At 48.9% G+C, this 27,188-nt stretch overlaps 1 protein-coding gene across 1 annotated transcript; it reads left to right on the top strand.

Annotated features, from left to right (window-relative positions):
* On the top strand, positions 1-27,188 carry LOC138978975 (uncharacterized). The gene is made up of 6 exons (XM_070351794.1): positions 1-2,750; positions 3,810-4,012; positions 5,176-5,363; positions 23,555-23,849; positions 24,325-24,686; positions 25,298-27,188. Exons 1-6 carry the CDS (start codon positions 1,959-1,961, stop codon positions 25,750-25,752), a joined length of 2,295 nt encoding a protein of 764 aa, XP_070207895.1. The 5' UTR covers positions 1-1,958; the 3' UTR covers positions 25,753-27,188.

The following is a 27,188-nucleotide window of genomic DNA, read 5'->3' as shown; positions in this document are numbered from 1 at the left end:
CATGGCTTGCAGTGCCACAATAGGTTTATACTTGTGGTTTTTTACAATTATCGAAAAGCTCATAATTTCCATATTTAAAAAATCAACTGTTGTAAACCTGGTGAACACAGCAAGCTGTTTAGTATTCTCTATGTATCAAATGTCCGGTCTCCTCACGCACGTGGGATAAATCTGGCTTTACTGTAGCTCAACTGATTGAACGAGACTTACAAAGGGACGGAGCTTCGCTGTAGCTCAACTGATTGAACGAGACTTACAAAGGGACGGAGCTTCCCTGTAGCTCAACTGATTGAACGAGACTTACAAAGGGACGGAGCTTCCCTGTAGCTCAACTGATTGAACGAGACTTACAAAGGGACGGAGCTTCACTGCAGCTCAACTGATTGAACGAGACTTACAAAGGGACGGAGCTTCCCTGTAGCTCAACTGATTGAACGAGACTTACAAAGGGACGGAGCTTCGCTGTAGCTCAACTGATTGAACGAGACTTACAAAGGGACGGAGCTTCCCTGTAGCTCAACTGATTGAACGAGACTTACAAAGGGACGGAGCTTCGCTGTAGCTCAACTGATTGAACGAGACTTACAAAGGGACGGAGCTTCGCTGTAGCTCAACTGATTGAACGAGACTTACAAAGGGACGGAGCTTTACTGTAGCTCAACTGATTGAACGAGACTTACAAAGGGACGGAGCTTCCCTGTAGCTCAACTGATTGAACGAGACTTACAAAGGGACGGAGCTTCACTGCAGCTCAACTGATTGAACGAGACTTACAAAGGGACGGAGCTTCACTGCAGCTCAACTGATTGAACGAGACTTACAAAGGGATGAAAAGTTGAATCGGCACCCTGTCCTTCACATTGGAAGAAATCAAAGAACGCGTGTTGATCATTCGTCAAAGTGTATCGCGAAGGACAGGAGAGTACAAACATCTTGACAATATATCCTTTATTGGTACCGCTCGTTCTTACAAAGACAAAGAAACTCTTAAACCTGGGTCAAATTTTTACCTGAAAAAGGTTACTTTCAACTGAGCGCCAGGTCCGCAAAACACTGTGGGCAGAACTATCCGCGAAGCAGATCTGACACTCCGGTACGGTACATGCACTGACCACATTGCTGCACTTCGTTCTCCTGAAGCTACTTTTTGTTCCCAAAAAGTTACACTTTGTTCCAAGGAAGCTACACTTCGTTCCCCTGAAGCTACTTTTTGTTTCCAAAAAGTTACACTTTGTTCCAAGGAAGCTACACTTTGTTCCCCTGAAGCTACTTTTTGTTCCCAGAAAGCTACACTTTGTTCCCAGGAAGCTACACTTTGTTCCAAGAAAGCTACACTTTGTTCCCCTGAAGCTACTTTTTGTTCCCAGAAAGCTACACTTTGTTCCAAGGAAGCTACACTTTGTTCCCAGAAGCTACACTTTGTTCCCAGGAAGCTACACTTTGTTCCAAGGAAGCTACACTTTGTTCCCAGAAAGCTACACTTTGTTCCCAGGAAGCTACACTTTGTTCCAAGGAAGCTACACTTTGTTCCCCTGAAGCTACTTTTTGTTCCCAGAAAGCTACACTTTGTTCCAAGGAAGCTACACTTTGTTCCAAGGAAGCTACTTTTTGTTCTCAGAAAGCTACACTTTGTTCCAAGGAAACTACACTTTGTTCCCAGGAAGCTACACTTTGTTCCCAGGAAGCTACACTTTGTTCCCAATAAGCTACACTTTGTTCCCAATAAGCTACACTTTGTTCCCAGGAAGCTACACTTTGTTGCAAGGAAACTACAATTTGTTTCCAGGAAGCTACACTTTGTTCCCAGGAAGCTACACTTTGTTCCCAGAAGCTACACTTTGTTCCGAGGAAGCTACACTTTGTTCCCAGAAGCTACATTTTGTTCCGAAGAAGCTATACACTTTGTTCCCAGAAGCTACACTTTGTTCCCGTGGCAGGAGAAATCTGAACAGCTCACCATGGCTGGACCGGGAAGCAGTCAACAGACCAGCAGCAGCAACTGGCGGCAGATCGTGACGTCACTCTACCCTGACGCTCTCACCCAAACCTACTGTGTGCCCCCCGTCAATTTTAACAAGGTACCCTACGCCAGGGGCACTGTACCCGGTACCGGTCACTCTGCACTTGTGTTACACCCGCCATCTGGTGCCGGCCCTGTCCACAATGTTCCCCCGGTCAGTCAGCGACAAGTCCCGCCATCTCGGTACAGCCTGTTGACCCAAGAGCCCGACCCACAAGCCATACCTGGCAATGTGCAGGAGAGCGACCTCCGGGATGACTTTGCCCAGAACCACGTGATGCTCAACCTGCAAGAACTTGGCAAAAGTCGTCACGAGGCCATGTTCATCCTGTCTCAGCTCAGTTTCGGCAACTACCTCAACCAGCCTGCCTACGCCGCGGCCGCTGCACAGCTCCCTCGACCATCACAGCTTGACACCAAGAAAACCAAATACTCTGATGGTGAGGCCGACTTTGTGTTGATCCACCGCCAGCACGGCATTCTGATCGGAGAGCTCAAGTCTGTGGGCAAGAGCCAGGCTTGTTCACAGAACCCACAACCTCCGGCCGATGCTGACGTGGCCAAGAGGGTGACGAAGGCGGTCAAGCAGCTGGACAGGTCGGAGACAGTGGTGAAGCACCTTGTGAGTGACGTGGCACCTGGCCTGACTGTGAGGAAAACTCTCTTCCTGCCTTACGTCAGCACTGAGCAACTCCAGCGGGTCTTGGATAACGATCCACAGTTGAAACAGGTATTCTATGAGAGAGAGAGAGAGCAAGAGATAGAGAGAGAGAGAGAGAGAGAGAGAGAGAGAGAGAGAGAGAGAGAGAGAGAGAGAGAGAGCGAGAGCGAGAGAGAAAGCGAGAGAGCGAGAGAGAGAGAGAGCGAGAGAGAGAGCGAGAGAGCGAGAGAGAGAGCGAGAGAGAAAAAGAGAGAGCGAGAGAGAGAGAGCGAGAGAGAGAGAGAGCGAGAGAGAGAGAGCGAGAGAGAGAGAGAGCGAGCGAGAGAGAGAGAGCGAGAGAGAGAGCGAGAGATAGAGCGAGAGAGAGAGAGAGAGAGAGAGAGAGAGAGAGAGAGAGAGAGAGAGAGAGAGAGCGAGAGAGAGAGAGAGCGAGAGAGAGAGAGAGAGAGAGAGAGCGAGAGAGAGAGAGAGAGAGAGAGAGAGAGAGAGAGAGAGAGGGAGAGAGAGAGAGAGCGAGAGAGATGATGATGATGATGATGGAACTTTATTTTTCAAGGATAGAGGTTTAAGGCGACGCCTTTTCTTACAACCGGTCCTTACTTCTAATACAAATGTCTAATAAATGATAAACAAGTAAAGCAACATGACAAATAAACAAAGTAAACGAACGAACCAGCAAACAATCGACAAATAAGCAAACAAGCAAATAAACATAAACAATAAAATGGCAAAAGCAACATACAAATCGAAAGCGAAACATGCAACATGTTAACACATGTAAAGTGATCGACGATAAAATTCACACGATACCAACGTTTAACACTAATGCTAATAATGATTATATAGTGTAAATGATAATGATGATGATGATGATGATGATGATGATGATGATGATGATGATGATGATGATGATAATGATGATGATGATGATGATGAAGTGATGATTGAAATTCGCAACATAAATTAGAGAGAGAGAGAGCGAGAGAGAGAGAGAGAGAGAGCGAGAGAGAGAGAGAGAGATAGAGAGATAGAGAGAGAGAGAGAGAGAGAGAGAGAGAGAGAGAGAGAGAGAGAGAGATCTATCATTCAGGGGGTGCTCATATCACATTGACAGTTTCCATGTTGCAGGCGGTGTGTCGGAGCCTAGGTGCAGGCTCAGCAGCGGAGGCCTCACAGCTGTGCTGTTGCTCTGACCAACTGTCCCAGCCTGCATCGTACTCGCACGTGACACCCGCCGTGTTATCACAGCTGAGCACCTGGTGGCAACACAGAATGGCCTGTACTGTGGACACTCTGCTCACTGATGACAAGTATCTGGACATCGTGGCCAGGTGAGAAAAGTCATTGCATTGTGTTTATTTTGCATCAGTTTTGGGACAGAAAATAATTGTTGTTCGTGTTTATCTGCACTCGACAACTCTGTTTCTGGCAGCCGGATTGGATTGGATTGGATTGGATTGGATTGGATTGGATTAGATTGCATTGGATTGGATTGGATTACATTGGAATTGAATTGATTCCATTCCATTCAATTCAATTCAATTATTCGAGAGTGACAGAATAAGCAATGTAAACATGCTTTTGTTTCTTCCGGCCCGCATCCATTGAGGGGTAACTCAATATGAGGAATAAACAGCTTAAGTTACCTACATTACACCGTCTGCATCCATCGGTCCCGTGGGGCCATGGATCTGCGCCTGGGAGGATTGTTCGGTTGGCGCTGGAACGGCTGTGTAGACCCATGCGTGGGTGGCAGTTTCTACCGCAGCAACCACACTTGTGAACAGAGTCGAAGGGTGTTCATTCACTGCTGTTCTTTTCTTTGGCTCAGAGCCTTTTCACTTCCGAGGCTAGTTGGAGCTTTCCTTCTTCCTTGGCTAGGCCTCGGTCTTAGGCAAGGTCTTCCCAAGGTGTTAATGTACAGTACGACTTACACAATTTTAGCAATCAATATGACATTTCAAGTTTCATTATGATTCATAAGCAATGATAGAAGATTATAACAAATAGCTATTTGTTTAAACAAAAAATTCTCAGCCCGTTATATTATCATACTAAAAGCGAGAGAGAGAGAGAGAGAGAGAGAGAGAGAGAGAGAGAGAGAGAGAGAGAGAGGGAGAGGGAGAGAGAGAGAGGAACAGAGAGAGAGAGAGAGAGAGAGTGAGACAGAGAGAGAGAGAGTGTGAGACACAGAGCGAGAGACAGAGAGAGAGAGAGAGAGTGAGAGAGAGAGAGAGAGAGAGAGAGAGAGAGAGAGAGAGAGAGAGAGAGAGAGAGAGAGAGAGAGAGAGAGAGAGAGTTTTCACAATCATCACCACACAAATAACAAACAAAGGAACGAACACTTTCCTCAACATCCGACACCTTTGCTGTGAGTCAGGTTCAAAAACCAAAATTTTCTTTTAAAATTCACTTACTTTGTGACTTGTATCGCCACTACATATTAAGCTTTAAGTACAGCAGACACAGTCATTAAAGCCCATCTGTGTTGCAGGTTTGTGGGACCGGCCACCACGGTGTCTGTCCCCTGCTACAACGGTGTCCGTGTGGAGGTGCGGACTGCAGGACAGGCGGTGGCGGAACTGGGGCGGAGGCTGGCACTTCTGGTTCTGACCTTGCAACAACTTGACCTCATGAATAGAAACCCCCGACTGGTCTGCTTGACAGGCCCCCCTGGCACTGGTTAGTAACATACATGTTTCATCATCATCATCATCATCATCATCATCATCATCATCATCATCATCATCATCATCATCATCATCATCATCATCATCATCAATATTCTTGTGTTTGTGTGTGTGTGTGTGTGTTGTTGCATTTTCAATATTTTTTTAATTTCTACCTCACAACATGTGTACACATTGTATTTTTGACCTACTAAACTGGACATAAGTTTCAGATTGTACAACAATTCTTTCGAATTAATTTTAAATATTCATGTGTATGTGCATAAGAAAATGTGTCTGCAGCATGTAATGATATAACCACACATTATATACATGTCATGTACATTGATCAGGATCTCCTTTAACCTTCGCCCGACCGGGTTATCGACAACGAAGACATCATGGGGCCGTGCGAACCCTTGCTTGTCAAATAAGGAAAAAAATGCATAACCTTCCGTAGACCCGTGCTTTCCAAAGAAGCAAAAACGTGCATCCCCTTCCGTAGACGCTGTGATTAAATTTCCGCTTCCACCACAACAATCAGTAATATTTCTTTCTCTTTTTTCCTTTTCTTAATTCTATTTTTTAATTGAAGAATCCTTTACCTTTATTATTGTTGTTGTTGTTTATGTTTGGCGAGACGCTGTAATGTGCCCTCTTAATGAGTGAAAAACATAAAATTATATGGACAGACTTGGTGGCTCTTATTGTCACTGTACTGTACATGAGACTGGAACAACTGATTGTTTACTTGTACTGCATTGTTACAGAGTTGTGTCACACACCTTCCCCCCCCCCCCCTACCTGTACTGCATTGTCATAAACTTGGGTCACACCCGCTCACCTGTACTACATTGTTACAGAGTTGCGCCACACCCACCCACAATCGCCCATCTGTACAACATTGTCACAAAGTTGTGTCACACACCCCACCTGTACTCCATTGTCACAAAGTTGTGTCACACCCGCCCACCTGTACTGCATTGTCACAAAGTTGTGTCACAATCTGTACTGCATTGTTACAGAGTTGTGTCACACACCCCCACCTGTACTGCATTGTCACAAAGTTGTGTCACAATCTGTACTGGATTGATACAGAGTTGTGTCACACCCCCCCCCCCCCCACCTGTACTGCATTGTCACAGAGTTGTGTCACACACACCCCCACACACCTGTACTGCATTGTTACAGAGTTGTGTCACACCCTCCCCCCCACCTGTACTGCATTGTCACAAAGTTGTGTCACCCCCCCCCCCCACCTGTACTGCATTGTCACAGAGTTGTGTCACCCCCTCCCCCCCCACCTGTACTGCATTGTTGCAGAGTTGTGTCACCCCCCTCCCCACCTGTACTGTATTGTCACAGAGTTGTGTCACACCCCCCCCCCCCCCCCCACCTCTACTGCATTGTCACAAAGTTGTGTCACACACCCCCCCCCACCTGTACTGCATTGTCACAGAGTTGTGTCACACACCCCCCCCCACCTGTACTGCATTGTCACAGAGTTGTGTCACACACCCCCCCCCCCACCTGTACTGCATTGTCACAGAGTTGTGTCACACCCCCCCCCCCACCTGTACTGCATTGTCACAGAGTTGTGTCACACCCTCCCCCCCCCACCTGTACTGCATTGTTACAACGTTGTGTCACACCCCCCGCCCCCCACCTGTACTGCATTGTTACAGAGTTGTGTCACACACACCCCCCCACCTGTACTGCATCGTCACAGAGTTGTGTCACACCCCCCACCTGTACTGCATCGTCACAGAGTTGTGTCCCACCCCCCACCTGTACTGCTTTGTTACAGAGTTGTGTCACACCCTCCCCCCCCCACCTGTACTGCATTGTCACAAAGTTGTGTCACACACCCCCCCCCCCCCCCCCCACCTGTACTGCATTGTTACAGAGTTGTGTCACACACACCCCCCCCCACCTGTACTGCATTGTCACAGAGTTGTGTCACACCCCCCCCCCCCCCCACACCTGTACTGCATTGTCACAGAGTTGTGTCACACATCCCCCCCACACCTGTACTGCATTGTCACAGAGTTGTGTCACACCCCCCCACACCTGTACTGCATTGTCACAGAGTTGTGTCACACACACCCCCCCCCCCCCCGCACCGTACTGCAATGTTACTAAGTTGTGTCACACACACCCCCACCTGTACTGCAATGTTACAGAGTTGTGTCACCCCCCCCCCCCCCTGTACTGCATTGTCACAAAGTTGTGTCACCCCCCCTCCACCTGTACTGCATTGTCACAAAGTTGTGTCACACCCGCCCACTTGTACTGCATTGTCAAAAAGTTGTGTTACACGCCCCCCCGGCCCCCCCCCCATACCTGTACTGCATTGTCACAAAGTTGTGTCACACCCCCCCCCCCCCCCACCTGTGTCGCACCCGCCTATCTGTTCTGCATTCTCACAAAGTTTTGTCACACCCGCCTACCTGTTCTTCATTGTCACAACGTTGTGTCACACCCGCCCACCTGTACTGCATTGTCAAAAAGTTGTGTCACACCCCCCCTCCACCTGTGTCGCACTCGCCTATCTGTTCTGCATTGTCACAAAGTTTTGTCACACCCGCCTACCTGTTCTTCATTGTCACAACGTTGTGTCACACCCGCCCACCTGTACTGCATTGTCAAAAAGTTGTGTCACCCCCCCCCCCTCCACCTGTGTCGCACCCGCCTATCTGTTCTGCATTGTTACAAAGTTGTGTCACACCCGCCTACCTGTTCTTCATTGTCACAACGTTATGTCACACCCGCCCACCTGTACTGCATTGTCACAAAGTTGTGTCACACCCCCCCCCCCCCACCTGTGTCGCACCCGCCTATCTGTTCTGCATTGTCACAAAGTTGTGTCACACCCACCTACCTGTTCTTTATTGTTATAACGTTGTGTCACACCCGCGGCGCCCACCTGCACTGCATTGTCACAAAGTTGTGTCACACCCGCCTACCTGTACTGCATTGTCACAAAATTCTGTCACACCCACCCACCTGTACTACATTGTCACAAATTTGTGTTACACCCACCCACCTGTTCTTTATTGTTATAACGTTGTGTCACACCCGCGGCGCCCACCTGCACTGCATTGTCACAAAGTTGTGTCACACCCGCCTACCTGTTCTGCATTGTCACAAAATTCTGTCACACCCGCCCACCTGCACTGCATTGTCACAAAGTTGTGTCACACCCGCCCACCTGTACTACGTTGTCACAAATTTGTGTTACACCCACCCACCTGTACTGCATTGTCACAAAGTTGTGTCACAGTCTGTACTGCATTGTTACAGAGTTGTGTCACACACCCCCACCTGTACTGCATTGATACAGAGTTGTGTCACACCCTCCCCCCCCCCCCACCTGTACTGCATTGTCACAAAGTTGTGTCACCCCCCCCCCCCCCACCACCTGTTCTGCATTGTCACAGAGTTGTGTTACACCCCCCCCCCCCCCACCTGTACTGCATTGTCACAGAGTTGTGTCACGCACCCCCCCCCCCCCACACCTGTACTGCATTGTTACTAAGTTGTGTCACACACACCCCCACCTGTACTGCAATGTTACAGAGTTGTGTCACCCCCCCCCCCCACGAGTTCTGCATTGACACACAGAGTTGTGTCGCACGCCCCCCCCCCCTCCCCACCTGTACAACATTGTCACAAAGTTGTGTCACACACCCCACCTGTACTCCATTGTCACAAAGTTGTGTCACACCCGCCCACTTGTACTCCATTGTCACAAAGTTGTGTCACAGTCTGTACTGCATTGTTACAGAGTTGTGTCACACACACCCACCTGTACTGCATTGTTACATAGTTGTGTCACGCCCCCCTCCCTCCCACCTGTACTGCATTGTTACAGAGTTGTGTCACACATCCCCACCTGTACTGCATTGTCACAAAGTTGTGTCACACACCCCCCCCCCCCCAACCTGTACTGCATTGTTACAGAGTTGTGTCACACACACCCCCCACCTGTACTGCATTGTCACAGAGTTGTGTCACACCCCCCCACACCTGTACTGCATTGTCACAGAGTTGTGTCACACATCCCCCCCACACCTGTACTGCATTGTCACAGAGTTGTGTCACACCCCCCCACACCTGTACTGCATTGTCACAGAGTTGTGTCACACACACCCCCCCCACACCGTACTGCAATGTTACTAAGTTGTGTCACACACACCCCCACCTGTACTGCAATGTTACAGAGTTGTGTCACCCCCCCTCCCCACCTGTACAACATTGTCACAAAGCTGTGTCACACACCCCACCTGTACTGCATTGTCACAAAGTTGTGTCACACCCGCCCACCTGTACTGCATTGTCACAAAGTTGTGTCACAGTCTGTACTGCATTGTTACAGAGTTGTGTCACACACCCCCACCTGTACTGCATTGATACAGAGTTGTGTCACACCCTCCCCCCCCCCCACCTGTACTGCATTGTCACAAAGTTGTGTTACACCCCCCCCCACCTGTACTGCATTGTCACAGAGTTGTGTCACGCACCCCCCCCACACCTGTACTGCAATGTTACTAAGTTGTGTCGCACACACACCCACCTGTACTGCAATGTTACCGAGTTGTGTCACCCCCCCCCCCCCCCCCCTGTACTGCATTGTCGCAAAGGTGTGTCACCCCCCCCCTCCACCTGTACTGCATTGTCACAAAGTTGTGTCACACCCGCCCACCTGTACTGCATTGTCAAAAAGTTGTGTTACAGCCCCCCCCCCCTTACCTGTACTGCATTGTCACAAAGTTGTGTCACACCCCCCCTCCACCTGTGTCGCACCCGCCTATCTGTTCTGCATTGTCACAAAGTTGTGTCACACCCGCCTACCTGTTCTTCATTGTCACAACGTTGTGTCACACCCGCCCACCTGTACTGCATTGTCACAGAGTTGTGTCACACACACCCCCCCCCCCCCCCTCCAGCTGTGTCGCACCCGCCTACTGTTCTGCATTGTCACAGAGTTGTGTCACACCCGCCTACCTGTTCTTCATTGTCACAACGTTGTGTCACACCCGCCCACCTGTACTGCATTGTCACAAAGTTGTGTCACACCCCCCCCCCCCCTCCAGTTGTGTCACACCCGCCTACCTTTTTTTATTGTCACAAAGTTGTGTCACACCCGCGCCGCCCACCTGCACTGCATTGTCACAAAGTTGTGTCAGCCCCGCCTCCCTGTACTGCATTGTCACAAAATTCTGTCACACCCACCCACCTGTACTGCATTGTCACAAAGTTGTGTCACACCCGCCCACCTGCACTACATTGTCACAAATTTGTGTCACTCCCACCCACCTGTACTGCATTGTCACAAAGTTGTGTCACCCCCCTCCCCCCCCCCCCCACGAGTTCTGCATTGACACAAAGTTGTGTCACACCCTCCCACCTGTACTACATTGTCACAAAGTTGTGTCACACCCGCCCACCTGTACTGCATTGTCACAAAGGTGTGTCACCCCCCCCCCCATCTGTACTGCATTGTCACAAATGTGTGTCACACCCACCTACCTGTATTGCATTGTCACAAAGTTGTGTCACACCCACCCACCTGTACTGCATTGTCACAAATTTGTGTCACATCCACCTACCTGTACTGCATTGTCACAGAGTTGTGTCCCCCCCCCCCCCCCCCCCCCCCCACGTGTTCGCATTGACACAAAGTTGTGTGAAGAGAGAAAATGTAAGTTTTACGTCCTCACGGCAAAGCCATTAGGGGCATATTACACGGGAAAACCCGGCTTTGTATGAAAATAAAAAATAAAAATGCGGGGGGGGGGGGGGGGATGTAGACAGCTGGCTGCCGGCTGCTAGAGGTGACATGAAATGGGCTAGGGACCGGGTTGGGTCGACTTGGGGCAGTGCTGAAATGGTTACTTTATTGGCTGTTGGCCGAACGGACACCCGGGCTTCATATTTTTGCATGCATGTATTCGTGTTTCCAAGGCCTGAGGCTTTCGCTGTGACCCTGGGATCTTTATCGCGCGCATGCGTGCACACGGGGGTGTTCGAACACCGATGAGAGTCTGCACAAAGTTGACTCTGGGACACACATCCCGCGCCGAACTTGGGGGTTGAACTTACGCTGATAGTAACAACCGGTTTTAAAGCCAGCGCCTCTACCGACTGGGCAAACCCCCCCCCCCCCCCATTTTTTGGGGTCAAGAAGTTCCATGGAGGGCGGGGGGTATGGAGTAACACATAGTGTTTTGCTCAGAACATTCCCACCCAAGCTGAGCCGCGCTAGGGGTACGCATTACCGTGAAGCTGGCAGTCAGTACTACCATATGTGGTCTGTGTCTACCACTCGGTGGTGACTTAATGTGGGTCTATGTAAGCAGATGCCAGCGCAAGCAATCTGATGCAGAGTCAGGAGGCGGTTTGGTACAAGAGAACCTTAGAGGCCACAGCCTCGGCCGTCTAAGGGATCTGTGTGTCTGGAGGCACATTTGGTTTCTGAGGTTCAAGCGGAGCTGTTGCCTCTGCTCCCAAGTTCCCGTGTCTGGAGGCGTTTGTGGTATGGAAGCAAACCTGTGGGTTGGGGCCTCTGCCTTTCAGGATGCCAGGACTACCAAGTGTGTGTCTTGGGACACATTTAGCTTAAGATTCCAGAAGTGGATCTGTGCTGTGCTGGGTCTGCTGCAAGCACACTAGAACCAGCTCGCAACAGTTGAGGTGAACAGATTGGTGACCAAGACCATCATCGGTTTCTCTCCGAGTAATGGGTGTGGGCGGAGAAAGTCTCCCAGACTGAGAGCATTCTCCCTTCTGTAGCGGATGAGACTAGACATCTCTTCCTTGAGAGTGTCACAACCTTCAAACACGTGTGTGAGGTGTCCGGTCTTGCCACACTGACAGACTACCTTGTCCCAGTAGATGCGGCTGCTGGCCGTGCGCAAGCGACGCAACAGGCTCATGGGTCTCGGGGGGAGTAGGAGGTGGTGCCCTTTCCTATTGTAGGGGAGGTGTATCCATCCTCTCTCTTCACATGTTTGTGACAGTGTCTGCTCTCTTTCCTCTCTTTTTAGCTTGGCTAACAGCAGTTTGACTTCCTGGCAGGAGAGCCGAATGTCTGTCACTGGCATGGTTGACAAAGCCGCTGCTTTTGCTGCTCTGTCCGCCATTTCATTTCCCCGGATTCCTGTGTGGGATGGCAGCCACATGAGGGAAAAGTCTGTTCCTTTTGTCATGATTTGGTGGGCTAAGAAATGAATTTCAGTTTGCATCTCTCCCCTGTTCTTGGAGGCATATGCAAGTGCTTGCAACGAGGATTTTGAGTCCGTAAGGATGACCACCCCCAGAGGTTGGGTTGGCAGATCGTTTATCAGTGTGCAGGCCATGTAGATAGCAAATAACTCTGCAGAGAAGATGCTGATCCCCTTGTTTAGCTTGTATTTTCGTGTTATATCAAGTCCAGGAATCGACAAGGCACACCTAGCCTTCCCTGACTGCAGGATCGAACCATCTGTGAAGACCTGTAGGTGGCTTTTAAATCGTTGATCGATCTTTTCTTTTGCAACTGTGGCTAGCAGCAATGGGTCTTCTGCCTTTTTGAGGCCGTCTCCATAGCCCATGATCAGATTTTGGGCTTCAAGCAGCCATGGAGGGTAAGGAAGCGCACCCGCTTGCCTGTTCTGCATTGTCACAAAGTTGTGTCACACCCGCCTACCTGTTCTGCATTGTCACAAAATTGTGTCACACCCGCCTACCAGTTCTGCATTGTCACAAAATTGTGTCACCCCCCCCCCCCCCCACCTGTACTGCATTGTTACAAAGTTGTGTCACACCCACCCGCCTGTACTGCATTGTTACAGAGTTCTGTCACACACCCCCCCCCCCCCCCCCCCCCCCACCTGTACTGCATTGTTACAAAGTCGTGTCACACCCACCCATCCCTGCACTGCATTGTTACAGAGTTGTGTCACCCCCCCCCCCCCCAACCTGTACTGCAATGTTACTGAGTTGTGTCACACACACACAACCCCCCTCAACCTGTACTGCAATGTTACAGAGTTGTGTCACCCCCCCCCCCCCCCGCCCTCACCTGTACTGCAATGTTAAAGAGATGTGTCACCCCCCCCCTCCCCACCTGTACTGCATTGTCACAAAGTTGTGTCACCCCCCCCCCCTTCCACCTGTGTCACACCCGCCCACCTGTACTACATTGTCACAAATTTGTATCACTTCCACCCGCCTGTACTGCATTGTTACAAAGTTGTGTAAACACCCACCCGCCTGTACTGCATTGTTACAGAGTTGTGTCACACCCACCCCCCCACACCTGTACTGCATTGTCACAAAGTTGTGTCACACCCCCCTTCCACCTCTACTGTATTGTTACAACGTTGTGTTACACCACACACCCCCCCACCTGTCCTGCATTGTTACAGAGTTGTGTCACACACACACACACCTGTACTGCATTGTCAAAAAGTTGTGTCACACCCGCGCACCTGTGGTGCATTGTCAAAAAGTTGTGACACACATCCCCCCCTCCACCTGTACTGCATTGTCACAAAGTTGTGTACCACACCCGTCCACCTGGACTGCATTGTCACAAAGTTGTGTCACACTCCCCCCCCCCTACCTGTACTGCATTGTCACAAATTTGTGTCACACCCACCCACCTGTACTACCGGCACGGTTGGCCTTGTGGTAAGGCGTCCGCCCCGTGATCGGGAGGTCGTGAGTTCGAACCCCGGCCGGGTCATACCTAAGACTTTAAAATTGGCAATCTAGTGGCTGCTCCGCCTGGCGTCTTGCATTATGGGGTTAGTGCTAGGACTGGTTGTTCCGGTGTCAGAATAATGTGACTGGATGAGACATGAAGGCTGTGCTGCTACTTCTGTCTTGTGTTTGGCGCACGTTATATGATTGTCAAAGCAGCACCACCCTGATATGGCCCTTCGTGGTCTGCTGGGCGTTAAGCAAACAAACACCACCTGTACTGCATTGTTACAGAGTTGTGTCACACACACACACCCCTTCACCTGTTTGGCATTGTCGCAAAGTTGTGTCACCCCCCCACCCATACCTGTACTGCATTGTTACAGAGTTGTGTCACGCACACACCCCCTCCCACCTGTACTGCATTGTTACAGAGTTGTATCATACCCTCACCCCTACACCTGTACTGCATTGTTACAAAGTTGTGTCACACCCACACACCCTGTACTGCATTGTCACACACACACACACACACACACACACACACACACACAGAAACACACACACACACACACACACACACACACACACACACATACACACACACACACACACACACACACACACACACACACACCGGGTCAGTTAAATACTCATGGAGAATAATGTTTGGGACAGAGCTAATCGGCGACGAAATATTGTTTGAAGAGGTGTGTCTTGAGGTTGGTTTTGAAGGAGGGGAGCGATTCATTCCAGATGATGGCCGGGACCAAAGTTAGAAAAACTGCGGAAGCCACGTTGCTTACGTTTGTACCGGACAACTCTGAAGCACCGAGTATTTTGAGACGAGCGTATTGTGCGAGAGGGGGAGTACACTTGTAAGAGTTGGGAGAGGTAGAGAGGGGGAGTACACTTGTAGGAGTTGGGAGAGGTAGAGAGGGGGAGTACACTTTTAGGAGTTGGGAGAGGTAGAGAGGGGGAGTACACTTGTAAGAGTTGGGGGAGGTAGAGAAGGGCAGTACACTTGTAGGAGTTGGGAGAGGTAGAGAGGGCCAGTACACTTGTAGGAGTTGGGAGAGGTAGAGAGGGGGAGTACACTTGTAAGAGTTGGGAGAGGTAGAGAGGGGGAGTACACTTGTAGGAGTTGGGAGAGGTAGAGAGGGGCAGAGTTTGTAATCACTTTGAAGCAGAGACAGCAGATTGTGTATTTGATCCGTTGAGCCACAGGCAGCCAATGCAAACTGAACAGAAGCGGTGTGCAGTGTTGTGTACGACCCGCTTTACAGACGAGACGAGCTGCAGTGTTGTGTACGACCCGCTTTACAGACGAGACGAGCTGCAGAGTTCTGGAGAGTTTGCAGGGGTTGGTGGTTGAAACTGGGACACCAGAAAGGAGGGAATTACAATAGTCTATTCTTGAGAGGATGCAGGATGTCACAAGAACTTGTGCTTCTTCTGTGAGGAAGTGGCCTATAGACGCGATTCACTTCAGTTCAAAGTAGCCTGCTTGGCAGACTGTAATGACATGTTGTTTCATGGTGAGGTGTGCGTCGAGGGTAAAGCCGAGATCTTTTACTTTTTTGGAGAAGGATATTTCAGAAGTACCAAGTGGAAACGTGTCGGGGATTAGATTGTGTCTGTCAAGAGAAGGGGCAGAGAAGCGGACGGCTTCCGTCTTGTCATCGTTCAGTTTGAGCTTATTTGCGTTCATCCAGACTTTAACATCTTCTGTGCACTCTTGAAGGGACAAAACAAGGCTGTCTGATTCTGTCGGGCAGGTTGACTTACACAGTTGAGTGTCGTCCGCGAACATTTCATGCTGGACAGGGTGACTTTCAATACGCGGACGACACTCAACTGTGTAAGTCAACCTGCCTGTGGACTGGTGTACATGATACAAAGTACAGGTCCCAAGACAGAGCCTTGTGGGACACCAAACTCCAGGAGGGTTGTGGGAGACTTATGATCTTTGACTGACACAAACTTCTTTCGTTCAAAAATGTAGGACCGGAACCAGAATAAAGCGATTCCGGAGTTGCCAAAAGATGACTGGAGCCGAGACAAGATAATGTCATGGTCTACCGTGTCAAGCTGCGGAAAGATCGAGGAGCAGGAGCACGGAGATCTTGTCTTGGTCTAACGCTGTGAGGATATCGTTCACAATGCGCAGGAGGGCTGTTTCCGTGCCATGTCCAGGACGATACGCTGGCTGATGGGCACTGAGGAGGTTGTGAGTTTCTAAGTTGCCGAGAAGTTGCTGAAGAACAATTTTCTCAAGTGATTTTAAAAGGAAAGGAAGGTATGAAATCGGACGGTAGATCTTTAACAGGTTGGGATCCAGGGAAGGTTTCTTTAATAAGGGTTTGACGACTGCAGTTTTGAATTCAGGTGGTACCGTTCCGGTGCTGAGGGAATCGTTCATTATCTTTGTGATCGTTGGAAGGAGAACATCGAGATGATCGTACAGCAGGTGGGTGGGGAGGGGGTCTAACTCGCACGATTTCGGTGCACTTTTCCTGAGGATTTCAAGGACTGTTTTTTTTCAGAGACAGGGGTGAAAGCATCGAGAGTAGTGCCTACGAAATACTTATTTGGTTTAGGTACAGGAACAGATTCAGAAAAAGAGTCCCTTATCGAACGAATTGTTTCTTGAAAGAAGTCAGAGAAGCTTGCTGGGAGTGTGTTTTGGTCGAGATTGGGTAGGGACGGGCACTGGGTCTTACCAAGCAGTGAGTTAAGGTTCCTGAAAAACTGTTTGGGGTCACTGCAGGTTTGCACTTTAGCTGAGTAGTATGACGTTTTTGCGCGGTCGACATGATCCGTAACATTTTGTTTGGCGAGTTCATAGATTTGTTTATGAACTACAAGCCCAGACCTTTTCCATTGCCGTTCCGCCCGGCGACGTTCCTACTTAAGCGGTTGCAGCACCTCGGCCACAGTGCTATACCAGGGCGTCGTCTTCCTCTGTGACACTGTTTTCAGGGTGGTGGGAGCGTGGGTATCGAGAATTGCTCCTAGTTTGACGTTCAGTTCAGAAACGGATGTCTCCGGTGAGACTGCGTTGGCAATGTCTTGCTTGAGAGCAACAGAGTCGATCTTTGATAAACATCGCATTGGCACAACATCGGATTTAGAGGCAGGCTTGGGGATGTTCAAAAGGCAAAGCACAGCTGTGTGGTCCGATGACAACCCATGGTGCAGTTTACAGGAACGAAGAATGTCGTCCTGCCTGAACACTAGGTTCAATATATGTCCTTTTCTGTGTGTCGGTTTGGTGACTGCCTGGGAGAGACTGAAGATTTCTGCAGTCTCTCGAAGTTTGCTGGCGCTGGGGTCGTTTGTGACGTCGAAATGAAAGTTAAAACCACCCAGGACAATCAAGTTGCCAGAGAGACTATCAGCGTGTTCGATGAAGTCGGGAAATTGTTCGAAGAATGCTTTTTCAGTGAATTTGTTCTTTTTGCTTGGTGGTCAACGGTAAACACAGAACAAGTTTTTGTTGTTGCTGTTTAACGTAAGCGACAGCTGTGACACTTCACACGTACTGTGCAGGAAAGGGCAAGACGTGACAAGAGACACATGATCTTTAAGAGAGTTCCTCACAACGAAGGCGATACCTCCACCTCTGCTGTTGGTAGCGCGGGCCACGTTTCGACAAGGAACATGATGTCAATCTCGTTATCGATCATGAATGATGTAATTTCTGAGCGCTTATTTAATGATCCTATAGATTGTGCGTTGAAAAGACAAATCTTTAGCGACCTCGGGTCGTTACAGGGGAGTGTAGGGGAGTGTAGGAATGGCAATGAGATGGCCTAGCCGTGGACACGGTGCTGTGGGCTTTGGGAGAGCCAGGGGAGTGTAGGAATGGCAATGAGATGTCCTAGCCGTGGACACGGTGCTGTGGGCTTTGGGAGAGCCAGAGGGGGTGATCGAGAGACACGCGTGTCATGTGATCTCCGCACACTATGGTCGATAACCGTAATGCTGTGAGGATCAGCAGTGGGCTGCAGGGAGGCAGGCAACGTCGCCGATGGAGACGGTGCCTACCTGTGCTGCATTGTCACAAAGTTGTGTCACACCCGCTCACCTGTACTGCATTGTCACACAGTTGTGTCACACCCGCCTACCTGTACTGCATTGTCACAACGTTGTGTCACACCCGCTTACCTGTACTGCATTGTCACACAGTTGTGTCACACCCGCCTACCTGTACTGCATTGTCACAAAGTTGTGTCACACCCGCTTACCTGTACTGCATTGTCACAAAGTTGTGTCACACCCGCCTACCTGTACTGCATTGTCACAAAGTTGTGTCACACCCGCTCACGTACCTGTACTGCATTGTCACAAAGTTGAGTCACACCTGCCTATCTGTACTGCATTGTTACATAGTTGTGTCACACCCACCCACACCCGCCCATCTGTACAGCATTGTCACAGAGTTGTGTTACACCCGCCTACACCCGCCCACCTGTGCTGCATTGTAACAAAGTTGTGTCACATCCACCCACACCAGCCCATCTGTACTGCATTGTCCCATATAGTTGTGTCACACCCGCCCATCTGTACTGCATTGTCACAAAGTTGTGTCACACCCGCCCACATGTACTGCATTGTCACACAGTTGTTTCCCACCCGCCCACCCCCGCCCATCTGTACTGCATTGTCACAAATTTGTTTCACCCCCGCCCACACCCGCCCACCTGTACTGCATTGTCACAAAGTTGTGTCACACCCGCCTGTCAATAGCCTAACTGCAGACATCATTATTTATCTGAAGAACATGCTAATTTCTCGCTGTTTTAAAGCTCAGAGACTCATCACACAAAGCACACATACTTTAGAAGTCTTTTTCTTTTAAATCAATCATCAAACTGGTGCTATTTTAAGCGTAAACACACACAGATAAAGAATTAAACAAAGTCATACAATACAAAATGCTCCCCGGTAAAACTCCCCGCCACATTCCTGCGGAATTTCCTGTCACTAAACATAGTCTGTGGAACCCCCAGGTCAACTAGTTCTATTGTTGCAATAATTGCGCGCTGCCTCAACTGGTCACGTTCACCGTGGCTGCACTGAGTGGGGCTTCCCGCGAGCCCAAGTGTGTGTGTGTGTGTGTGTGTGTGTGTGTGTGTGTGTGTGTGTACGTGCGTGCGTGTGTGCGTGCGTGTGTGTGTGTGTGTGTGTGTGTGTGTGTTTCTTTGTGCGTGCGTGTGTGTGTGTGTGTGTGTTTGTGTGTGTATGTGTGTGTGTGAGTGTGGACGTGCGTGCGTGTGCACGCCCCGTGTGTGTGTGTGTGTGTGTGTGTGTGTGTGTGTGTGTGTGTGTGTGTGTGTAAGAGTGTGTTTCCGAGGGTATGTGTGTTCCAGAATGTGACTGAAGGAGTAAATGAAGAGGAGATGATGAAGATGATGATGATGATGATGATGATGATGATGATGATGATGATGGTGATGGTGATGATGATGACGACGACGATGATGATGATGATGATGATGATGATGATGATGATGATGATGATGATGATGATGATGATGATGATGATGATGATGATGATGATGAATGATGAATGATGTTAAAAGGGAACGGTTACTGAAAAAAAACCATCATCATGTACAACAACAACAACAAAAACAACAACAACAACAACACAACAACAACTAGCGTTGAGATGAAAAGTGGAAGTAGAGGAGAAGCGATTAGCCAAGCGCTGCTCCATAGCTAGTCTGTTCTTGCAAAAAGTTGGCTGTTTGAATTGGATATATAAACACGGTAAAAGACCGTGGCCGCCCGACCTGACGTTGTCATTTCCTGTGTATGTTATGTTTCGCATACACTGTTTAGACTATCACATCGTGTATGTTATGTTTCACATGCACTGTTTAGACTATCAAATCGTGTATGTTATGTTTCACATGCACTGTTTAGACTATCAAATCGTGTATGCCCCAGACAGCACAGTGGTAGCAACACCATGGGGACAGTCCCTTTCTCCCCCCCCCCTCCCCCTCCCTTCTACTCCCTCCACCCTCGCAAGAAGCTAGGGTAAGTGCGGTGGGAATCCCCCTGGAAGGTAGAATTCATTACGTAGTTTTGGTATCTGCAGGTTGAAATGCCTGCATGCAGCTTGACTGTCCACGACGCCCACACCCGCCCACCTGTACTGCATTGTCACAACGTTGTGTCACACCCGCCTACCTGTACTACATTGTCACACAGTTGTGTCACACTCGCCCATCTGTACTACATTGTTACAAAGTTGTGTCACACTCGCCCACCTGTACTGCATTGTCACAAAGTTGTGTCACACCCGCCCACCTGTACTACATTGTCACAAAGTTGTGTCACACTCGCCCACCTGTACTGCATTGTCACTAAGTTGTGTTACACCCGCCCACCTGTACTGCATTGTCACAAAGTTATGTCACACCCGCCCACCTGTACTGCATTGTCACACAGTTGTGTCACACCCGCCCACCTGTACTGCATTGTCACAAAGTTGTGTCACACTCGCCCACCTGTATTGCATCGTCACACAGTTTTGTCACACCCACCCACCTGTACTGCATCGTCACAAAGTTGTCACACCCACCCACCTGTACTGCATCGTCACAAAGTTGTCACACCCACCCACCTGTACTGCATTGTCACAAAGTTGTCACACCCACCCACCTGTACTGCATCGTCACAAAGGTGTCACACCCACCCACCTGTATTTTATTGTTCTGATGAGAAACACCAAGGTATTTAAGTTTTGTATTGTGCTGATAACAACTGCACACAATATTTAATGTCCGTTTGACGAGCAGAAAGCATTTCATGTTTTGACATCATGACATATAAACGCAACAGCTTTAAAACTAAAGAAAAACAACAAAAACAGGCGTTACTTTGTCAGATATGAATTCACGAATCACAGAACATTACAAGTCACGTATCTCCAAGTGCTGAAATGTATTTAATAGAATTCAGTCGCAATAAATGATTCGTATATCATAGAAGAAACATGTCTTACCTTTGGCAATGTTCCAGCTTGATTGCGACAGCGCAATAGTCGAAAAAAGAACGTCACCCGAAACATCTCACGTTCATAACATGTTGGATGAGTGTGAGGCGAACAAACATTCAGGCCCCCGTTTCTTACAGCGAGAATTGGGGGGTGGGGCGAGGAAGTACCGTTTCTTGAGCAATTCTCACCGCGAGGGGCGCTAGGATTCTCGCCGCGAACGCTAAGTAGCTTTGGGTTTGCTCGCTTGGCGAGAAAACATTGCGGCCGCACTGCCATGTTTTGTCGCCAAACGGGCAAGCTCAAGGCTACCTAGCCTTCGCGGCGAGAATCCTAGCGTCCCTCGCGGCGAGAATCCTAGCGTCCCTCGCGGCGAAAATCCTAGCGTCCCTCGCGGCGAGAATCCTAGCGTCCCTCGCGGCGAGAATCCTAGCGTCCCTCGCGGCGAGAATTGCCCAAGAAACGGTACTTCGTCGCCAAACTCGCGTCACTCGCCGATTCTCGCCTGTAAGAAACGGTACTTCCTCGCCAAACTCGCGTCACTCGCCGATTCTCGCCTGTAAGAAACGGTACTTCCTCGCCAGACTCGCATCACTTGCCAAGTCTCGCCTGTAAAAAACGGTACTTCCTCGCCAAACTCGCGATTTCTCGCCTGTAAGAAACAGCGCACAGATATGTCAAAAGTCTGTGGGCGCGAATTATGATAGAGACAGCAATTTGTCAATAAAATGTTCGTTTACTTCAGCGTTAGAACACAATCTTCTGTTCATAACGCTGTGACATTTGACCTTAACGAGAGTCGTGTTCTGCCGACACTATGGTGCTTTTCTTGAACACATTATTATGGTAAACCTTCTCATTTCTATGCTAAAAATGACTTTTCTTTGTTGTTAGTTATTTTCTGCAATAATGGACCTACCTCAATGTTGCCCATGCCGTGTGACACGAAACTTATGAGCGGAAGACAAATCTTCTGAGTGCTATAATGTTTCAAAAGATAGTTAACTGCATCAGATTATCACTCAGGCACGTCCAGGAACAATAAGACTGTGGTATTCAGGCCTCCGTTGCTTTCTTCTGTCATGTATGAAGGTGCTGGCCTGGGTTGAACAAGTGTACTGTCGCTGTGCAACAAATCTGTCGCCCTTTTCCGCCTTTTTTAGAGTTTTTTTTTTTTAAATATGTTAAAATTCCAAATACACAAAGCAATGTTGTTGGTTCTTTTTTTTTATTTTTTTTATTGTTCATTGCAAGCTTAGCAGTGTAGAATGCTTTTTCTTCTTATAATGTCAAAAGGTGGCTTTAAAATGAGCATTATAATATGAAGGTGTCAAGTTTACCCATGATCTGAACCGTTCACTTATGCACAGGGCTTTGTTTACTGCTAAGGTGCGTCTGAGTCTAGTGAACAGGCAACTAAGAGAACAAACATGTATGTATGTGGGGTGGGGGTGGGGATTGGGGGGTGTTAAGGGGGGTGGGGGTGTTGGGGGGGGGGTGTACCGACTTTTCCTAGCAAAAGAGAAACAATACATGTTTCAACTTTTGAAATAGTTTTCGCCCACAGGAGCATACTGCGAAACATAGTTTTTGTCCTAACTAAAAAATGATAAGGTAACAATCATTGGTTCTTTCTTTTTGATTGTGTCAGCCTGTACAAGGGACTTCAAGGTTTTTTTCAACAATTTGGAGTTTAGCCTGCTTTTACTGTTTAATTTTGTTTGTTTGTTTGTTTGCTTAACGCCCAGCCGACCACAAAGGGCCATATCAGGGCGGTGCTGCTTTGACATATAACGTGCGCCACACACAAGACAGAAGTCGCAGCACAGGCTTCATGTCTCACCCAGTCACATTATTCTGACACCGGACCAACCAGTCCTAGCACTAACCCCATAATGCCAGACGCCGGGCGGAGCAGCCACTAGATTGCCAATTTTAAAGTCTTAGGTATGACCCGGCCGGGGTTCGAACCCACGACCTCCCGATCACGGGGCGGACGCCTTACCACTAGGCCACCGTGCCGGTTTTTGCAGTTTTATATCTCTCAATGTAGCAATCTTACAGACTTCACATTTTGCACTCATCTTGCTGTACAATTTTTAAACTAATAACAGCAATGTAAATATGCCTCGATATGCAGTGTTTATAAACTTATGACATTGGGCCTCCGTATCTTTGCATTGGCATTGCTTCAGTTTTTCTTGAATTTTGAAATGACGTCTTTGTTGAAGATTTGACGTATTGGGTATGACGTGTTTGTTTTATTTTAAGTCACTGGAAGCAACGATTTCAGTTTGTCCCATTACTTGGTGCATTTTGTCTTTGTCCTCTGATTTTACTGTAACTGTGATGAACTGAAGAAAACAGAATCATTTGCCTCAGAAAAAGGTTTGAAACTAAAGCGTTAAACCACTCAACACAAAGAGAAAGTTTTTCCTGCAGTGAGTATTTTCAGAGAAATTATTGTTGTCGTGTTTCTGATGTTGAGTTTTGTGTTCCAACAGGAAAGACAGTGCTGCTGGTACTGCAGGGTTTAAGGTGGCTGCTTCAGGGCCACGACGTGCAAGTGGTGTCGACAGAATACGATTCCCGGGCTGCCAGCAGGATGGTAGCAGGGCAGCTAGAAATGGCTCTGAGCGCGGACCCGACACCTCCCCCAACACCAGGCGCCGTCGTTCGTCATCATTACGTCTTCTTCGACAGCGATGCGGACGTGCAGCAGGCCGTCACCGACCTCGTGGCGCGAGTCAAGGACGGACAGTTGCACGTTCTGTTGGATGAGGCGGACTTTGACAGCAGGTTGGTCTTTACGGTTTTGTGTTACATAAAAAACTATGTGTGTGTGTGTGTGTGTGTGTGTGTGTGTGTGTGTGTGTGTGTGTGTGTGCGTGCGCGGGCGCGCGAGTGTGTATATATGTGTGCGCGTGTGTGTATGTGTGTATGTGTGTGTGTGTGTGTGTGTGTGTGTGTGTGTGTGTGCGCGCGCGTGTTTGTGTGTGCGAGTGCATGAACTATCAGTTTGCGAGCGTGTGCACGGGCGCATGTGCATGCGTTCGTGTGTGCGTGCGTGTGTCATCGTGTTTGTGTGCGTGCGTGTGTGTGTGTACGTTTGTATGTGTGTGTTTGTGTGTGTGTGTGTGTATGTGTACGTGTGTGCCTGTGTGTGTGTGTGTCCTCACGAACCTCACCCAGCTGTTCCGTGTGGTATGAGTGTGACACGTTCCTCCCAGCCAGACACACATCTCTCACAACGTGTCTCCATTCTGTGTCACAGTGTGTCAGGTCCACGCAACACTACACTGGTGGCCCGCCTGGCGGAGAGCGTTCCCGACCTGCACCTGTGGGCGGCAGGTGTTTTTCACATCGACATCCCCCCATCACTGCGGCCTGAACCGCTCACCGTCCCTCTCCGCTGTGCTCCCTCCGTGCTGCGGGAGGTACAGACAGCGGTTGGCAGGTTGACAGGTTCAATCCACAACTACAGCGACAGCGGTGTACCTGCCCCTGGCGACGGACTGCGCGTGATACGGCTGAGTCACCATGGCAACGCTCACAGAGGTCGGTGGCCAGTAGAGTGCCAACAGTGCGGTAAGGAGGTCGCCGCCGAGCTGCTCCGTCTTGGTGTGGGCAGTGGGGGTGAGTTGTGAAGGTCACATATAGATAGATAAATAGATAGGTAGGTAGGGAGGGAGGGAGGGAGGGAGGTAGGTAGATAGATACATAGATACATAGGAAGGTAGGTATATGTAGGTAGATGGATATATGTAGGTAGATAGGTAGGTAGGTAGGTAGGTAGATGGATAGGTAGGTAGGTAGGTAGCAAGGTAGGTAGGGTAACTAAACCAAGTCCCATCGTGTCATTTTATCCTGTCAAATAATTTCACAGTGACAGAAAATTCAAGTTCGCTGGGCAAGACCACAGCAGCAAGAGAGAATTACGTCATTTTAATGACGTCAAACTATAATAACGTCATGTCTGTGTGTCGGGAAATAGGTGTCTGTGACTTTCTTTTGTACACAGAGAGTGAATATGTGGAGAGAGAGAGAGAGAGAGAGAGAGAGAGAGAGAGAGAGAGAGAGAGAGAGAGAGAGAGAGAGAGAGACAGGGAGAGACAGAGACAGCGGGAGAGAGACAGAGACAGAGAGACACAGAGACAGACAGAGACAGACAGACAGACAGATATTTTATTTACAGTTGCCTACACCTGAAGAATATTCTAACGGTCACAACGGTCTTTTCCACACAGGTAGCAGCCTCCCCAACAGTCCCACCCCACTGAGCTACCGCGACGTGTTCATCATCACGCGGAGTTCAGAACTACAGGATGACATAAAGGATGACGCAGGCCGAGTGACGTCACGAGCTAGCGGCGTGGTGCGCGGTCTGCGTGATGAAGGCTTACCGGTGTGTGTGCTGGGGTACCAAGACTTGATACACAACAGGGCGAGGTGGGAGAGAGATGTGCACGACGTGGCGGTGGCGGCAACAGACCGTGTCACAGTAACACGCTATGACTATGTGCACGGCTTGGAGCGGCGTGTGGTGGTGATGCTGCCAGGCAGGGACAAGGTGTATGATGAAGGACTGAGTGATGAGGTGATTGATCTTCTTGACAGACTGAATGCAGCATCGCGCTGTTCCACACAGCTCATCATGGTGGACGTGCCTCCTGTCACCACCGCCACTTCCACCGCCACCTGAACCACTGTTCCCGCCACCACTATCCCCTCCACAACCACTGCTACTATACAAACATTACCTTCATTGCCACCACCACTACGACGACGACCACCGCCGCCACCATCATCTCCGCAACGACTGTTACCACCAATATTTCCTCCTCCGCCTACAGATACTCAGTCATCACAGCCGCCACCACAACCACGACGACGACAACCACTGTCTCTGTACCTCCATCGTCACCATCACCATCGTCAGCGCCGCCTCAACAACCAGCTGTTCTAACGCTGCTACCGCCACTTTCATCACCGCCCCACCATGACTTAGGGTTAGGGTTAGAGTTATCATCAACAACACCAGCAACAATAACAACAACACCACCACCACCACCACCACCACCACCACAACATCAACAACAACCGCAGCAACAAAAACAACAGCAACAAGTATTGACCAAGAACAACCGAACTCAAACCACGGGAGCAGTTTTCATTTTATCTTCCAAGGATCAGAATTCAGCTGGTCAAGTCTTGTGACGTCAAACCTACAATATACGTCATTATTTCTGTGTATTTTTTGCTTCAAATCAGATCTATGCAAGCTTAGAAAGAGAAACTTTTGCGGGAAAACTGGAATTAGAAAATATGGAGACAATATTTCATGCTTTCTCCTCCATACGCACAATGAACGTCTCTCTAGCGATGTTTTTGTTACATAATGACCTGCAATAAAACAGTTGACATCAGCCTCGAATTGCATCACAATTTTGGAGAATTGGATACCTTATGTCTTTGAACATTTTGACTGCTAAGAGTACTGACATTTAGACTTGAAAAAGAGAGTGCAGTCTGATGAAAACCCGATTTCTTGGTGATTTTATCGGTAATCTTTCCATCCTGATAACTCAAATAGTGCCAGAGATTGCAAGACTTCAAAATGCAGTTGAAACACGTACGGTAACCAGTCGACTGAGTGATCCCAGAAATGTTTTTTGCGTGTGGATCAAATGCTACGTAAAAATCAATGTAACCACTTTTAATGGTGAAGATTTTTAAAATACCGGAATAAAAGTGGATTTTGTCAGATGCAGGGGCGGATTAGGGGGGTGGTTACAGGGGTTCCGGAATCCCCCCTCGGCTGTAAAAAAAAACACAAAACCGTTTGTGAATGTTGTTGTTTCTGTCTGTAAAGCCGGGGGAAGTGTTAATTGTTTAATCAGTATCATTTTTGTACAGTTTTAACTGCCACTCCTATGCGACAGGGAGCAGATATGATGGAAGATAAATTGCCATTATTTAATACTAACTTTAAAAGAAATAATGAGTGGCTGCTGACACCTGTTGATCATGTTTAAAATCACGCATAAGCCACAAATTGTTTAGGCCCAAAAAAAAGAGGTCTGTTTACGGTAACATAGGCTAAAAAAATAGGGTCGGTAGGTCGGGATTTTTTTTTTC

This window comes from Littorina saxatilis, linkage group LG10 (assembly GCF_037325665.1).
Source record: "Littorina saxatilis isolate snail1 linkage group LG10, US_GU_Lsax_2.0, whole genome shotgun sequence".
NCBI classification, from domain to species: domain Eukaryota; kingdom Metazoa; phylum Mollusca; class Gastropoda; order Littorinimorpha; family Littorinidae; genus Littorina; species Littorina saxatilis.
This window is presented reverse-complemented; position numbering and strand designations above follow the sequence as displayed.